Source organism: Phasianus colchicus, chromosome 19 (genome assembly GCF_987193195.1).
Source record: "Phasianus colchicus chromosome 19, bPhaCol1.hap1.1, whole genome shotgun sequence".
NCBI classification, from domain to species: Eukaryota; Metazoa; Chordata; class Aves; order Galliformes; family Phasianidae; genus Phasianus; species Phasianus colchicus.
The window spans coordinates 3370278-3387428 of NC_143454.1; the positions used below are offsets into that span (position 1 = coordinate 3370278).

The 17151-nt window shown below is 49.4% G+C and overlaps 1 protein-coding gene across 1 annotated transcript in view; it reads right to left on the bottom strand.

Annotated features, from left to right (window-relative positions):
- The window catches only part of ZNF618 (zinc finger protein 618), a 143181-nt gene that overhangs the window by 38564 nt on the left and 87466 nt on the right, over positions 1 to 17151 (bottom strand). The window contains 2 exon segments of the mRNA XM_031601483.2: positions 8204 to 8242; positions 15786 to 15863. Of these exon segments, the coding sequence (XP_031457343.2) occupies positions 8204 to 8242; positions 15786 to 15863 (117 nt within the window).

Sequence of the window (17151 nt, forward strand, 5' to 3'; positions counted from 1 at the left end):
TAAGATCACATGAAATTCACAGATACAAAGAAAAGTTGAAACCTTCTTTCTAAAACCTTGGACTAAAATTACACAGAAAGCAACTGGTCCTTCCCAAAGCTACAAAATGCAGACCACAGCCTCAGTTCCTTACTATTTTCATGACGTCCTCCTCCTGCACAGGAATTTATCATTCTTGGTCTCAGACCGTTTGAAGATGAATGCGTTCATCTACTCGTTAGGCAAATGGGAATCTAAAGAGACTTTACCTACTTAAAATGCAAACGCATTAAAAAATAAAATCCATTTTTATAGCTTTCCCCAAGGAGCAGGAGTATTATTAAATAAGAACACTGGAAAAATTAATCAAAGTTGTAAATGAGTAACTGCTGGCTGTGGCACGTGGATGTGGGTGTGCAACCACACACTGCATTCACGTCAGGCTGTACTGGTGCAAGGCACGAGGGGGCTTCACCACAGCAGTGACACTGCCCATTTCTCACTCTGTTAATATCTAAAGAGTTAAAGGAAAACCAGGGAGACCTCACTGCGGCCTTCCAGTACTTGAAGGGAGCAGATAAACAGGAGGGGGCACAGCTGAGGGTGGACAGTGATAGGACAAGGGGGAATAGCCTTAAACTGAGACAGGGGAGGTTTAGGTTGGATATCAGCAGGAAGTTTTTCAGCCAGAGGGTGGTGAGGCACTGGAACAGGTTGCCCAAGGAGGCTGTGGATGCCCCATCCCTGCAGGCATTCCAGGCCAGGCTGGATGTGGCTCTGGGCAGCCTGGGCTGCTGGTTGGTGACCTGCACACAGCAGGGGGTTGGAACTGGATGAGCATTGTGGTGCTTTTCAGCCCAGGCCATTCTATGATTCTGTGATTCTAACAACAAAGGCTAAAATATTTCAAGAAAACATTAAGGTTGCAAATTGAATATTTAAAACTAATGAAGACATGCAGATGGTCAGGGCCCTTCCCTAGCCTGAAATTAACAGCAGCAAACTACTTACAAGTCCTTCCATCACTGTTCAGAATGCTGAAATCACCGTATCCTGCATGTATGGGCTGTGGGCAGGGAAACCCTCATTCTGAACACATTAATTTAATGGGGTAAATTCACAACTTTTAAGATGTTTTTGCACATGTGAGGCATTAACACCACGCCTCCCCAACTAACGACTGCAAGGCGCTTCCCAGCCCACATCCTCACTCCTAACCTTTCACTGCTTTTCTGAACAAATTCCCTTTCAGCCTGAACTTTCTCATGCTTAGTCAGAGCCCAAAGGGAAATCTGTTTTTAAAAGATCAGGCCAATCTTTTTTTTCCTTTCTTTTCCTTTTTTTTTTTCTTTTTTTTTTTTTTTTTCCATTTATGGGGTTGTGAAATATTTACCGTTTAAAAAAGAAATAAATTACTTTTCTTCCTCCAACTAAACAGTGCCACACAGCAGAGACACGCTCACAGCCACCGTCCTGCACACAAGTGATGAGTCCAAACACATTTGGCTAAGACACTGGAAAGAAAGCCACAGGTGAGTTTGCAGCCTGCAGCACCCACAGGCAGGGAGGGGAGCTGGCACTGCTCACAGCACTGCAGTCAGTGCTACGTGCTGTGCTCAGCACCCAGCCAGAGCACCAGCACCAGTGGGACACTGCTGGTGACAGCACAGGTACAGCCCATTCTCGAGCAGCTCAATCCCCAGCACCACCAACCTGATGAGAATCACAGCCAGCTTTCCAGGAGTCCAAGAGCACCACAAACTAAAAACTATCTTGCTACACCATGGGCACCTGCTGCCTGAAGATCTGGCAATCAGAAATGGCTCACACTTGGTACAGCACCCGCCAAGACGTGCAGCAATGCAGGTGCTGCAGCACGAGGCTTGCAGGCAGGCAGCTCTGCTGTGCCTCCTGTGTGCTCCCTCAGGCCCAGCTCTGAGCCAGGGGTGGTGACAGCATTCAGTCAGCAACCCCAAACCCAAGGGACACAGCACTGCATCCATCAGTGCATCCATCTGCAGCTGGGGCACTTCTTCTGACAGCCACCTTGGTCCCTCTGCACTGCACAGCCCCTGACCTTAACAGCAGCTTTTAACTCTGTGACACCACAGCAGATGCTGTACATCACCTCCTTCCTTGCTGTTTCCTCTTGTGTGCCACTCAATGCACGTCCAAGGCATGTTGACCAGCATTCCAACTCCTGCACTGGCGGCCCTGGAGCTGAAGCACTCCTCAGCATTTACATAGCAGTATGATTTCCATCAGCTTCTAGCTTTATAGGTGAGAAGAGTGCAGCCCATCCACTTCTCAGTCTTTCATTAAGGGCCAGTTCTGAGCTGCAGAGATGCTGAAGCCTGGACTGTATCAAAAAAACAACTCCCCTCATTTCCAGCTGTGCTGCCTTTCCTGGAGGGGAGATCTCTGTTTTTCTCTCTGTAGGACATGAACACCTGAGTAAGCCTTCCATTATAAAAGCTTTATACGCCCAATGCAGTAAAGCAGCACTCTTTAACAAGAAAAGCAATTCATAATGCATCAGAAAGTTGCTCCAAGCTGGGAACTTCGGTCTGAAAGATTTGGTAAACAGCATCACCTGCAAGACTGCACAAAAATTCTCTGCAAACAGGAGAAATGGGCTCCAACACAACAGACAAGTGCAAGGTAAAAAACCAATCGTGTTACCTGGGGTCAGTGCTGGGATCCATTGGATTTGGACCATGATTTCTCAGCCCATGGGGCTGTTCACAGGATGCACGAACATGTTAAGAAAACTGCTCCCATTTCTGCTAGCATTTAAAGAACAAGTCAATGAGCTGCCAGGCACACAACGATCTGGGTTTGCAGACAGGATCTGCACACTGCATCTCCTGCATAATGGGGTCCAGTGAGCTGCACAGGAGTGACCTGCAGGCAGCAGAAGCACAAACATCTGCTTCTGAGAAACAGCTCAAAATTCAGTTTAGCCTCTTATCCAGCACAGCATGAAAACAAAAGTTGAGGATGGAGACAGAACAGGATTTGCCAGAAACGACCATTAGTGCAGTAAGTGTCACAGATTTGCCATAGTGACAAAGTGTGACACTGCCAGGAAGGAAAGCGAGGAAACTGTTTGAACAGAACTGTACGAGAGGAACTTCTTTTCCTTGTTACTTCCTGGCACTCTGAACAGTACTTGGTTGGTGGCAGTGCCTGCACCACGGCACAGCCTGCACGCCTGGGAGCACCGCCTGCTCTTAAATTACTACACCTTGGGCATCACGGCCCCCAAAAAAGCAGATCAAACCACATCATTAGCTAGCTTGCCTGGACTCAGCCACACTGATCAGCACACCACAGATAAAATTCATGCTCTGCAAATCACTTCTTTCTGATTTTTCTCACTTTTCACAGCATCACTATTAAAAATTCCAGGAAAGGTACAACTCTTCTCCATCAGTGTCACATCCACCCTGTGCTCGAACATCTCCAGGGATGGTGACTGGAACGGAAGCCTGTTCCAGTACCCAAACACTTTTTGAGAAGAAATGTTTCCTAACACCCAACCTGAGCCTCCCCTGGCACAACATGAGGCCATCATCTCATCCTTACATCTGTAAGCTGGGAGCAGACGCTGACCCCACCTCACCACAACCTCCTTTCAGGAGCTTAGAGAGCACTGAGCTCTCCCCTGAGCTCCCCTTCCCCACACTGACCCATCCCAGCTCCTCAGCCGCTCCCCATCACACTTGTGCTGCAGACCCCTCCCAGCTCCATGCCCATCTCTGGACACGCTGCAGGGCCTCCATGCCTGCACTGCAGTGAGGGCCCAGCACTGAGCTCAGCACTGAGCTGCGGCCCCACCAGTGCCGCACAGAGGGACGATCCCCTCCTGCTCCTGCTGGCTGCACTGCTGCTGACACCAGGCAGGATGCCGTGGGCCTTCTTGGCCACCTGGACACACTGCTGGCTCATCTGCTGCTGGCTGGCAGCTCACACCACAGAGCTGTAGTGTACAGCAGAGGGCTGTAGTGATGCCTGAGGTTGCTGTGACCAAAGTGCAGGATCAGGCACTTGGTCTTGTTAAAGGTCATCCCACTGGTCTCAGCCCATTGATCAGCTTGTCCAGATCCCTCTGCCAGGCCTTCCCACCCTCAGGCAGATCAGTGCTCCACCCCAACGTGACATCACCTGCACCCTTACTGAGGGTGCACTCAGTTCCCTCATCCAGATCATCAATTAATAAGTTAAACAGGGTGAACCCCAGTATCGATTCCTGATGTACACCACTTGTGACAAGTCACCAGTTGGATGTAACTCTGTTCACAAGCACTCCCTGGGCCCAGCCATCCAGCCAGTTCCTCACCCAGCAAAGAGCACATAGCTCAAGCCACGGGCTGCAGTTTCTCCAGGAGAATGCTGTGATAGACATGGTTAAAGGCTTTACTAACGTCTGGGTAGACTGAATCCACAGCTCTTCCCACACCCACTAGGTGGGTCAGCCAGTCATAGAAGGAGATCAGGTTAGTCAGACAGGACCTGCCTCTCCTGAGCCCATGCTGCCTGGGCTGATCCCCTGGTTGACCTGCACATGCTGCATGAGCACACTCAAGGTGATCTGCACCACGGCCTTCTCTGACACCGAGGTCACGCTGACAGTCTGCTGTTCCCTGGATTGTCCTTCCAACTCTTCTTGTAACTGGGTGTCACGCTGGCAATCCTCCATTCATCTGGGACTGCTGACAAATGATGGGAAGTGGCTTAGCAATCACTAAGCAATCACTTAGCAGTCACTGATTCAACAATGGTCACAGCCCAACCTTTGTCCCTAAAATGTGAAATGTGCACTGAAGGCAACCTGCAAAGCACCTGCTCACACCCAGGGTGATGCTGCCTGGAGCCACACTGCTGGCACCAGCCCTGCTGGGAAGGTTTTGGAGACCCCTGCTTGCCAGTGGTTTTATTTAGCTATCTCTCAGGTTGCCAAGAATTTCCCATGGTATGTGAGCAGCAGGAGGGAGACTGTTTTTACAAAGTTTCAAACTCCCTTAAACATGAATGGAATTTCCATGGAGAATGATGGTGCAGATCTAGTACAAACACCTTCTTCCCGAGGACTTTGAAAAGTCTGGAGCAAATAACACAGACATGAAAACATCTCAGAAATGACTGCCAGACTCTTCCATGGGAACAGTCAATCAAACTGGTCATCCCTGTCCAGTAAAAAATATCACAGAAGGCTTTCCTTACAAAACCTCTCTCCTCCCTTCTTCCCTATCAGTCAAATTTGGTGGCAGCTCAACAAGTCTCTTTATTAACACATTAGCACTGTGGGTTCTATTGTTTTCTTCTCTCTGCATGTGGGAATTCTGGTCTTGGACCTTGAGCCAAGGCTAAAAAGAAGCTCCAATGTCATGCAACTGTGTCCCCAAGAGCACTCTCTCTCCTCAGTACCACAGACCTCTGGCAAGAATGGGTCCAAATAAGAAAAGTGAATCCCAGAGAAAATCTACAGACTAAAAAACCTCAATGGCTGTACATAACCAACAGCTTTTCCTCAAGGGAGTCTTCCAAGCACCTTCCACCTGGAAAATCTAAACACCAGCATCTCCTCTTTAAGCAGCAAACAAAGAACTGGCCTCAGCCATGGCCCTGCTCACCCCATAGCTTCCTTCCTCCCAGAGCAGCCTGCCCAGCCTGCTCCTCCTGCAGCCCTCCAGCCCCTTGCATAACCCACCACCATCCAACAGACCAAGCACAGCTCACAAACCCAGCACTGCAGAGCGGGGGATGGTGCTTCCCAAGAGCTCTCCCTGCCCATGGGGTTTTGCAATGCAGCACAGCACAGCTGACTGCCACCACAGCTGGGTGGGACCCAACCACACGCTGCGCTCTGCAGACTGGAGATGTGTCCCCACTGCACCCAAATTCCTCAGGTGTCCACTGTGGCTGGAACAGCTGCCTTCAAAAAAGCCATCATGGGGAAAACCTGAACATCTTTCAAAAACCTGCAGTTTGAGCTACCTGCCAAGGATCTGCTGCTGGGCAGGCGGGATCCTCTTCAGTATCAGTTTTGGATGGATGCAGTCTATGCCCCAAAGACCCATGGAGAAACACATGAGAGAGAACAAGATCCTGCCTTATCTGTTAAATACACATTTTGGAAAAAGACAGCAAACCTCACTTGCAGAGCCTAAGAATCTAGAAGTTCCCAATGAGATCAAAATAGCAAAGGAAGGCTTGAACAATACAGATGTCTGTAATAGAAAGGGTGTAAACAGCCAAATTGAGTTGCAGAGAAATGGCACTGAAGCAGCAGGAAAAACAAAAATAGCAGGAAAGGAAAGATAAATAAAAAATTCCTAAAATATATGAGGAGCAAATGGAACAAGGAAACAAGAGGGCCATTGAGTCAAAGAAGAGCCATGCAGAAGCAAGCAGGCAAGGCCAGGGACTGAATCCAGCCCCAGAGGAGAGGTCATAGGGAGGAAAGAAGACAGCTGAATTATTTCAAGGAGGAAAAGGGGAAGGTGACTTCGTCAGGAAACCATCTGCAGTTAGGACCAGCAGCGCTGGCTGAGCAGTTCCACGTTAAAGCTGTAAGACAGGCGACACACACAGCGGCTCTTCCACAAAGGTGGGCAATGGCACCACTCACCATTTCCCTGCTTGCTCTTGCCTCCAGCTGTTGTAGCTATGTGAGACTATTTTGGGAGAGAAATGAGTGTGGTTGCTTACAACGGGCCCAGTATCTCCTGCACTGGGGATAGCAGGGGTTGTACTGCCCCGAAGAAAGATGGAAGGCAGCCCCTGTCCTCACTGCTGCACCTCTGCAGCTACCAAGGCTGCTGCTCTGACCCTGCTCAGAGAGCAGCTTCTTGCTGCTGCCCCCTCCCAGGGATTTTTCACACCCATGACTTCCCATTCCCTCCAGTTCCCTGAGATGCAGCCAGCGGCCACAACAGAAGAGGCAGATGTTGGTCACAGATGCCCTGCTATGGCTCAAATGGTGCGGGGTCTATTCACACAGCAGGGGCACAAACCCTCACTTTTTCCCCTCTGTCTTGCCCTCTGTTTCTCAGCCAAAAGCATTCCCTTGCCAGGCAAGAAGAGAAAAAGTTGACTTACAGAAAAAAAACAAAACATGCAAAGCCCAGACAGAAAGGACGCTTATAATGCCCAAACAAACATGCCCAGGATATACGCAGCTCCGTGCCAAAATCCAAAGCAAGTGAGCACGAGACGAGCTTGGAAAGGCTCAGGTAAGAGAAACACCAGCGGGCAGCACGGCAGCTACTGAGTGAGAGACAACAGAGCGGACAGCAAAGCCTGGGAAGCTGCCCGCAGTCCGTGCGCGGAGCTGCAGAGCCGTGCCGCCGGGCGGCCCACGAGCACAGCCCTTCCCGCGGGCAGCTGCCGGCCGCGTGGCCGCCGGGCTGCACGGCTGTGCTCCAGGCAGCCCCACCCCTCCTGCCTCCACCGCCCGCGGGCCGGCCCTGAGGAACAGGACGCGGTTTAATCAAGGCGGCACGACTGCGCTCGTTAATTATTTCGGCTCTTTACTATTAGCTAACTCGTTTCTTCACCCAGCCGGGCTCAGCTTGGTGCCTCCGTGCCCACGGACGCTCCCACTTACCTTCCAACGAAACCCAGCTCTCACCAGCGGGACCGCGGGGCTCCGTCCGCCCCAGCAGGGCCGGCGCCAAGCCCGCTCAGCCGGCGCCTTAACCGCCCTACGAAGCCCCCCAGCACGGAGCAGGGACGAGCTCCGGCACCCCGCACGGCCGGAAGGTTTTTCCTCTCACACCGCCTGTCCTCTCCTGCCCGCTCCCCCCCGCGCCCCGCGCGTTGCTCCGCGCTCCCGACGCCGCCAGATCCCCGCTCCACCACCGCCTTTCCTCAGCGAAACCGTGGGGTTCAGGTCCAAAAACCCTACAGCAAAGCCTGGACCCGAGCCGCCCGGGGGCTGCCTGACGGGCGGGGGGCCGAGGCGGTGCGTCGGGGCCCGTCCGCTCAGCGCTCCCCGAAGGCGCGCGGCGCGGCGCCCCCGCTCGGCTGCCCTCCCGCCCGCCGCCATGTCCGCGGCGCGGGGCGCCCCCTGCCGGCCGAACCCGGCGCCGCAGCTGCGGGAGGGGCCCGCGGGGCCCTCGGCCTCCGCCCCGGCTCCCGCGAGGCAGAACGCCCGCGGTGCTCGCGCACGGCAGGCCCCGCTCCCCCCTTCCGCACACACGGCGCCGTGAGTACTTACTGCCTTGTGAGGCTCCTTCACCTGAGGCAGCTTCAGTGTCTGCAAAGAGAAAGAGCTGCACTTAGATCTGACAGCGGACTCTGCCCCGCGTCCGACGCCTGCATCGCCGCGCTGCGCAGGGCTGCGCGAGGGATCCCCGCGCCCAGCAATGCGCTGCGGGCTCCGACCGGCCGCCTCCGCGCCCAGCCGGGCAGCGGCTCCATCACAGCCCGCGTGGGTCCCGCCGCACCCCGCGCTCCGCTCCCAGGCGCGGCAGGGCCGGACAGCGCGGGTTCGGGGACCGACGCGTCTCACGGAGCTGCGTGCCTCTGTCATTGCTGCTGAAGGAAATCCTCGTGCATTTCTGGGCTGCTGGCTGGCGATCCTGCACGCAGCAGGGGGTTGGAACCGGATGGTCATCGTGGTCCTTTTCAACCCAGGCCATTCTATGATTCTATGAAAGCAAGCCGTCAGCGCCGTGCCCAGCCCAGCTCCCATAGGGGACACACAGCCCAGCATGCTGCCACCTCGCCAGGGGCTGTGCCCCCTCCTGCAACAGCAGCGCAGCCTATGCCAGGGATGGGCCACAGCCACAGGAAGCCCCCTGGGGCCGTTCCATCCCGGCTTGCTATGAAAACGCTCCCTCTGCTCTAACACAGCGCCAGCAGCACGTAGCAAAGGTTCATTCAAGCCCTGAATGAACACAACGGGCAAAGCTGCAAGCTGAGAAACAAAACCCAGTGTTACAAGTCAAGGGTTGTAAATGACAAGGACTTCCAAGCCATTCTGAAGTGTTTCATATTCATCCTAAGCTGCAGATACTGCATGCTATCTAATAACAGAACCACGTTTCCAAATATTCCGTGTGTCTCTTGGAATCACGCTCACACTGCTCTGAAAGCCAAAGCTGCAGAATGGCACAGCATTTTTAAATTTAAAATTTGCAACCTTAAGTAATGAACAGCTTGCATTTAATTTCCTTCTTGTTTCTTGCAGAAAAATAAATGCCTGCACGTTTGTGGATTTGTACATTTCTTCCTGGTTAACCTGCCTGATCACTTTTCTAGGCAGTGAGATTAAACAGTATGCAATTAATTTGGTACAACTTAATAAATAGTGGGGTCAGATTAAAAAGCCTCACAAGTCCAACCCCTGCATTTTTCCACAGCTGTTACTTGCCTGAATTGCCCCCCATCACTTCAGGGAACAGACAGCTGTGGCACAATGGAGTTCTGCAAAATACTGTCCCCGTGCTCACAGGCAACGACATGAATGCACCACAAAAGATACATGCTATGCGTGCACCAGGCCATTTCTATCATTTAAATAGCTTTTAAAAATAGTTAAACTTAACAAGCGACATATCAAGCAACACGCAAAGGTTTAAGGAGCAGCCCTGTCTGCCCTGTGTTAAGAAATGCTGTTACTCTTAGTCATAAGATGAAGTCTTCATGAATAAAATAAAATAAAGAAAAAACCTTAAAAATCCCCTACCAGCCCATTTTAAATCACCTTTGGGCTCAGACCAAGTAATTACAGCTTTAAACAAAAGAGCAAATTCTGAGAAAGCTGAAATATTGTGAGATCAGCAGGAAAGCTGGAAAGCAAGAATGTTAACTCCTGTGTCACAAGAAACTTTCTGTATCTCGTATTAAAATCTGCTGCAGAGCTGGAAACACGCAGCTAAAAGCAGGGATGCCTGGGCACAGAGGGCAAACATCTCCCCAGACATGGCATGGCTTTTCAGCAGCAGGTAGCCATGCAGGTGAAACCCAGGTTTCTTCAGAACAAAAACACCATCTCTACTCAAGATCAGTCATTTCTTCATTAATTTTCTACTCTCATCTCACGGAACTGCTCCAACTCAGACTCCACAAACAGGCACATAGGAAGAACACTTTTCCACACTCACAGCGGAGTGAGACGTCTTCCCCGTCATATTCTGGGAACTGAGCAGAAACCCTTCCCATAAAATATCAGTGCGAGACTCCGGAAGCTCTGAGAAGTTCTCAGACCATTGGAATGAACATCATCTGAAGACACCAACCGTACTGCAGTGCACACAGCATCTCCTGGCCAGCCGCTCCTCAGGGCAATGCAGCCAGATTACATCACTAAATCATGAGGAGAAACAACCCAAGCAAAATTATCATTCAGCCCAGAAATGCTCATCTGGAAATGGAGAGCTTCCACCCGAGCGGAGGCAATGCATCCTGCAAGGGTTAACCTCCAGCCTCGCTATTTTCTTTCATTTGCTTTCTGAAGAATTCTCTGCTGGGTAAAAATTTCACTTGTTTGGCCTCAGCCCAGACGCTCTTAAATTTACTTTTTTTTTTTTTTTTAAGCCTAATAAAGTAATTTCAGCCATTTTTGAGTCACCTAGAAGTGAAATAACCTTCCTGACTCAAAACATGGCAATGTTTCGCTGCTCGGAATGCTCCAACCTGACCAAACTGTACAAAACGAAACTTTCGAGCTGAGTAACTCCTGAAGAGACTCCAAACCTCCTAGTGACTTGAAAAGCCCCACGCAGCTCAACAGAAAGCACTGGACATGTCTGAGGCCCGGCCTTCCCGTGGGCGAAGCCGCAGTGTTTGCCCTGGATGGTGCCGACCAGCACAGGCAGAATCTGCAGCTCCAGCTCTGCAGCAGGAGAGGAGCAGAGCAGCTCACAAAAGAGCCATTCAGCTCAGCAACGTAACTTGTTGGGTTTGTTTTTCAGTTGTGCATTTGGAGAGGCACGGGGTAAGGAACACAGCCTTTTCATTTCTTTCTCGATAGCCCAATTGTGAGGATGTTTCTTACCTACACTTCTGACTATGCAGAAAGCTTTACGTTGGGTTCCAACACCTGGGTTTTGAGGGCAAAGCAGAGTAGGAGCTCACCCCAGCAAGCCAGCGCTTCCCCAGCAAGAGATCTCCCCACCCTGGGCACTGCAAGGTGCCAGAGGAATAACTGCTGCCTGGGTTTCTCCAGCCATGCTGAGCACCACGGGAATGCTCAACAAACCAAGAGAATGCCACTTATCCAATAGGAAACCACCCATTCCTGAAGACCGACAACAAAAACCAAATCAGCCTGTAGAAAGGAAGTCACCTCCAGCACAGCTCTCTGCCATGGAGACTCAGAGGTGCACATACAAAAAAATCCAGACAATTTCTCTTGAAAATGATTGCTATAATGAAGAACATAATTTCTGCTCTTTAGGGTTGTCACCAGAGTGAGGATCTGAATGTGGAACTGAGCAGCTCAAAGGAGGCATGAAATCTGGGTCTTGCAAGGAGCTGACGAGTAAGGGCAAGAAGGGAAAGGGCAAAAGACCTCACGCCTGCAGCAGCCACAAACCCCCAGCTCCCCTGCTACAGCTCCTACCTGGACAGCAGGCAGTGCCCAGCTGAGCTCAGAAATAACCTGGTGCAAAGCAGGGACAATGTGGGACCTTCACTTTTCCCATCCTGGGGACAGAACTTGTGCCACTGACTGAGGACTGGCTATAGGAATGCTTTTTCATTTGTTCAGCCCCAAAGTAATTGTACTCATCAGGTTTGGACCTCTCTCCTCTCCATGACAAGAAGCAGGCACTGATCACCATCTCCGCCCATCTGCAGGAGCAACCCACAGCTCCCCAAGTCCTGCCAGTGACATAGGAACAGCACAGGAAAGCAAAAAGCAGCAGAGCTTTTCAAGGGGTAACAGATATCCTTCAATAAATAACCCAAAGGAGGTACTTCTGCTAGAGGAACCAAAAAACCCTGGAAGAAAGCAGCTGAGGAGAGGAAAAGTAACTCTAGCTACTCTGACATGGGGCTGGTGCAGTGATGCTCACAGCACATATCACACAAAGAGGGAATGCCAGGTCCTGCTCTTGGTCCTTCCTTGCCCAGCCAAGAAGAAATGATGGAAGGAACCTTCTGGCAGCTGTTAACAGCAAGTAAGAGGCCAACAGAGCTCAACTTGCAGTGCTGGGGGACAGCAGACCCAGAAGAGCTGCCCTGCCAGTGCTTCAGGGCTTCATCCAAGACCTGGACTGCAGATACACAGGGAGAACATGCAGAGTGAAGTACAACACCCTCAGTGTATGATCAACCAGGTTATCTCATGTTTGTTATGGTGGTCAATACAAGCCATATAAAACCTTAGATATGCATCTTTCACCAAAGTCCTGCAGTCTTACGCTATTTCCAGCAATGCTGCTGGTACAGCTCAGCGTCTGATTCTCACTGGATAACAGGACACAGGGCCTTGCTTTATAGAAGCCTCTTTTTTTCCAGAACACATTACGTGCACATTCAGTGGCCTGTTGTTTCTCTGCATTCAGGTACACTTCTGCAGTGCTTTACCAGCCAGCTCGGGCTCTGCTTCTGGGAGAATCACATTTGCAGAGTTGCATCAAGCTTTCATTTGATTTCTTGTTGACTGGTGCATGAGAATAAATATCTCATTTTGATTTTCATTGTTTTAGGGCAATTTAAATGCACTTTAAATGTTACTACTGCATGCATCAATTTACAGCAGCATAAAACAACACTTTATAAGTTTCAGAAATACAACTTGTGCTTCTCCATTGCTGACATGAAAATTACAAATGAATTTCCACATAGAAAATTTTGAAAATTTCCATCTTCTATAGCTACACATTAAAAAGACTTTGAAAGCAAAAGGCAAAATGATGTCTTCACTGAGTTCACGAGAAATCTATGGATATCAATTTGATGAGTGCATGTTGATGCACCCAGACCATATGATGCATAGCCTAATTTCACAATCAATATAAATAAACATATAAAACCAAATAAATTGAACCACACAACAGAAGGTGACCTCATAGCAATACAGCTCCTACAAATTCCTGTTGAAGAAAGGACCCCAAGGTACTTGGTGGAAAGAAGTGAAATAAAAGCAACTCTAAATATTGCAATTGTTATTGCTAAATTACTGCAGTGCTGTGGAACAACAGTAAAGTCCTCTGTGTGAATATATCATCGAGTAACAGACTCACAGGATGGTTGGGTTGAAGGGCCCTCACAGCCCCCAGCCCCCCCCTGCCATGGGCTGGCTGCCCTGCAGCTCAGGCTGCCCAGGGCCCATCCATGGCCTGGGGCACCTCCAGGGATGGGCAGCCACAGCTCTGGGCAGCAGTGCTGGGCCTCACTGCTCTCTGAAGAAAGAATTTCCTCCCAACATCTAATCTAAATGTATTCTCTTCAGTATGAAACTGCCGCCCTTTGTCCTACCACTACAAGCCCTGGCAGAGTCCCTCCCATCCTTCCTGTAGCCCCATGTAAGTACTGGAAGGCTGCAACGAGGTGAGATTCTCTTCTCTAGTCTGAATCAGCCCTCAGCCTGTCTCCACAGAGTGCTCCAGACCTCTCAGCATCTTCACAGACTCTTCTGTTTCAGCATGTCCACATCCTTCTCGTGCTGGGGGCCGCAGAGCTGAATGCAGCACTGCATGTGAGATCACAGGAGAGCAGAGGGGACCCTCTCCTCCCTCGCCTTGCTGGCTGTGCTGCTTTTGATGCCATCCAGCACACAGCTGGCTTTCTTAGCTGCAAGCACACACTGCTGGCTCACACTCAGCTTTTCATTCATCAGAAACCCCAAGCCCTTCTCTGCAGGGCGGCTGTGCAACCCAGCCACTGCCCAGTCTGTGCTGATGGCTGCAGGACCTTGCGCCTGACCTTGCTGAACTTCACGTGGTTTGCACTGGCCTCCTCTCCCACCTGTCCAGATCTCTCTGGCAACCCAATTCCTCATCCTTCAAGTAGTCCATCCACCAAATCTACATCGCTCCAGTTTAGATGTGTGTGTGGGACCATATCAAAGGCTTTGGATGAGTCCAAGTAGATGATGCCAGTTACACTTTCCTTGTCCACCAATGCTGCCACCACCTCTGGCAGGCAAAATTACATGCCCTTAGTGAGTCTATGTTAGATGTCTCCATTAACCTCCCTGTTTTCCACGTGCATTAATATGCTCTCCAGGAGGATCTGCTCCACGATCTTACAGGGCACAGAGGTGAGGCTGACCAGCCTGTATTCCCCTTGTCCTCCTCTTTCCCTTTAAAAATGGGGGTTCTGGTTCTCCTTTTCCATTCACTGGGGGCTTCACCTGACTGCCATGACTTTGGAGGTGGTGGAGAGTGCCACAGCAACTTCATCCAGCAGTTCCCTCAGGACCCTGGGATGCATCCCATTGGGTCACACAGACTTCTGCACATTCAGGTTCCTTACATGGTATCAAACCTGATCTTCTCCCACAATATATGTGGGACAGCTGCTGCTCGCTATTATTTTATAGAATTTTTTCTTCAACTGCTGAGCTCCTTTGCAGCAGTATTTAAAGGACTTCTAGGAATTTTCTTGGTATTTAGAAAGAAAAAACAGTGTTAAAAAACAATTCTGCATGTATCTAAGGATACAGAAGAAGCTCTATGATGTTGAACAGCACCCAAGGACTACGCAACCAAGCAATTAAAGGATGCATTATGTGATGGAACACTGACAAGTCATGCATGCAAGTTCACTTTTCAGCTGCGCAGTTGCTGACTTCTGAGAGTTTAAACACATCAAATGTAATACTTAGCATTCATTATTCCTGGGTTTTCAGTTTTCACTGGGAGATCCCTTTGCACTCCTTCAGACATTCCAGTCAATCGTTTAACAGAAGACCAAATGCACTGGTATTGCTAGTGACAACTGAGGGGTTAACACAGATGCTCCTACAAATCTGACACACACACACTGCTCAACTCAGGTGAAAGAAAATACAAACACTGAAAAGCTCCTGATGTAGCTGCAAGTTGCTATGGTTCTGATACCTCAGATACACACTAATTGTACAGTCAAGCAAGACTTCCCCTCCTCTGCAATTAAGTAACTTGAGATTGGACAGGCTTACAGAGAATTAAAATAAAATAAAAATCACTTCTGACTGAGCATAAGACATTTCATGCAAACAACACATTTGGAAAATGACCTCAGCAAGAGCATGGGGGTGATTTCAAGCATCATTTTGATGTGTACAAGAAAACACAGGGGCATCACCACTGCCTATACAAAGCGAGATACCCAACTTAGCAACCTGTGCATCCTGTGCAACCAGGGCATCCAGAGATAGTCACTGATATCAGCACCTCATATGTTTTACCACGTGTAATCCTCTTTTATAAATAACAGCAACCTTCTGAGCCTATACAAACATCCTGAAGTCCTGAGGTTTGCCTCGGACTGTCACTGTCCTCCACTCACGCATTGCAGGGATGGACCAGAGCACCTCATGCAGATGCCCACCCCTGAGGCTGGCATGAGACTTTGTCTGCTGGGAGAGCCTTGTGATCTGCAGCTCTGCCAGCAAACAGCACTGCCCCAAAGAGCCCCATGCAGTAAATACCGTGGTTACCCCAGTGCTCCCAGCACAGCAGCCGATCACGATTTCACTGCTGGAGCGTAAAGCTGCAGAGTTCAGCCAGTCACCAAGCTTAGCCTATGCACAGGCCACCCAACAGAGAAGCAAAGAGCAATCCTCAAGGCCTACTCAAAAATACTCCCTGAGCCTAAGTGTTACCCCAGGATTCCCAAATATTTGAGCAGGAGAGAGATACCTCTATGCGCTCGCACATGGGTCTGGAAACAGTTGTAATACTTGTATTTCTTCCCACATATTCCACACTCATAAGACCCTGAAAAACAAGACAGAAAGGTATACATCACCACATTAGATCAGGAAAAACAGCCTCACAATTTACTTATCCAAAACCAGGGACAAAAGAATGCAGTTTGCAGCAAAGTAATTTTTGGAAGGTTCATGGAGATAAGTGCAGGAAATCACTATCCCAGACTCGATTCTTTTTTCAGCCTTATTTAAGATTCCATGGCATATTACCCTGAACTTACATTTTCAGTGTAACTTTATAAATTTGCTAACATGAAAGGACCTCTCTCAAAATAGCACGACTTATAATTTTATAATAATGACTAATATTTCCTATGGACAGAAATAACCTTGAATTACTTTTCAGTAAGTTCCTAGTATATGGGAAAAAAAGCTTCCCGACTGAAAAAAGAAAGCAGTGTGTTATCTTCAGGCAAGTAGTTTTCAAAATTTCTCAAGAAATGTACAATGCACAAATTTCTCAGGAAACCCATAGAGATTTGGTAAATATCCACCCAGAGGAAACCAAATAGATACAAATAGAACTTTTGACCTTTTTAAGGAAAATCACATGACCACAACAGTCTCTCTTCTCAATTTGTGTATCTAATTCCAGAAAACACACATCTGCAAATAGTCATTGGAAATGAAACCAGAGGAACAGAGCTGGGAGAATCATTTGTAATGATGAAATCATGCATGAATTCAGCCTCTTCTGTTTATTGGACAGGCAGACACAAATTTCCTCAGATTTATCATTTGAGACAATTCAACCTTTCTTGGCAAACAGGCTATAAATCAGCCTTTCAAGCTCTCACTTGCAAAATGCGTTGCATTTGTCAGCTGCCCATCAGTGGGCGAGAAACGATCCTGTATGTCCTCACCCACAGAGCAGGGGCAGCACCTACTGCAAGAGGAGGTGGGAAAAAGGAGGGCTGAGTTACTGCTCAGTACGGGCAGAGCTTCCTTTCCATGGACACTTATGCAACCTCAGAACAGCCTTTTCCTGACCATGGGAAACAGCAAAACTCAGAGACGAGCCACAAATGAGAACACAACATCCAAACAAACACTCCCAAGCATCATCCCACAGCAATACTTACCAGTGCCACTCAAGACAAAGGAACAAACTCAAGAGTGTTTTTCGAACACACTACACTTCCTTTTTTTCCCATGTTCCATTGCTTACAGCTTGGGAAGAAAACAACCCTCCTTCCATCTCAGAGCTGCACAGAATTCCCTGTCCAGCATGCTAGCATCACTTCAGCTGTCCTTTGAGCTTGAGAGGATACTTTGGCAGTGATGCTGAAGCAGGC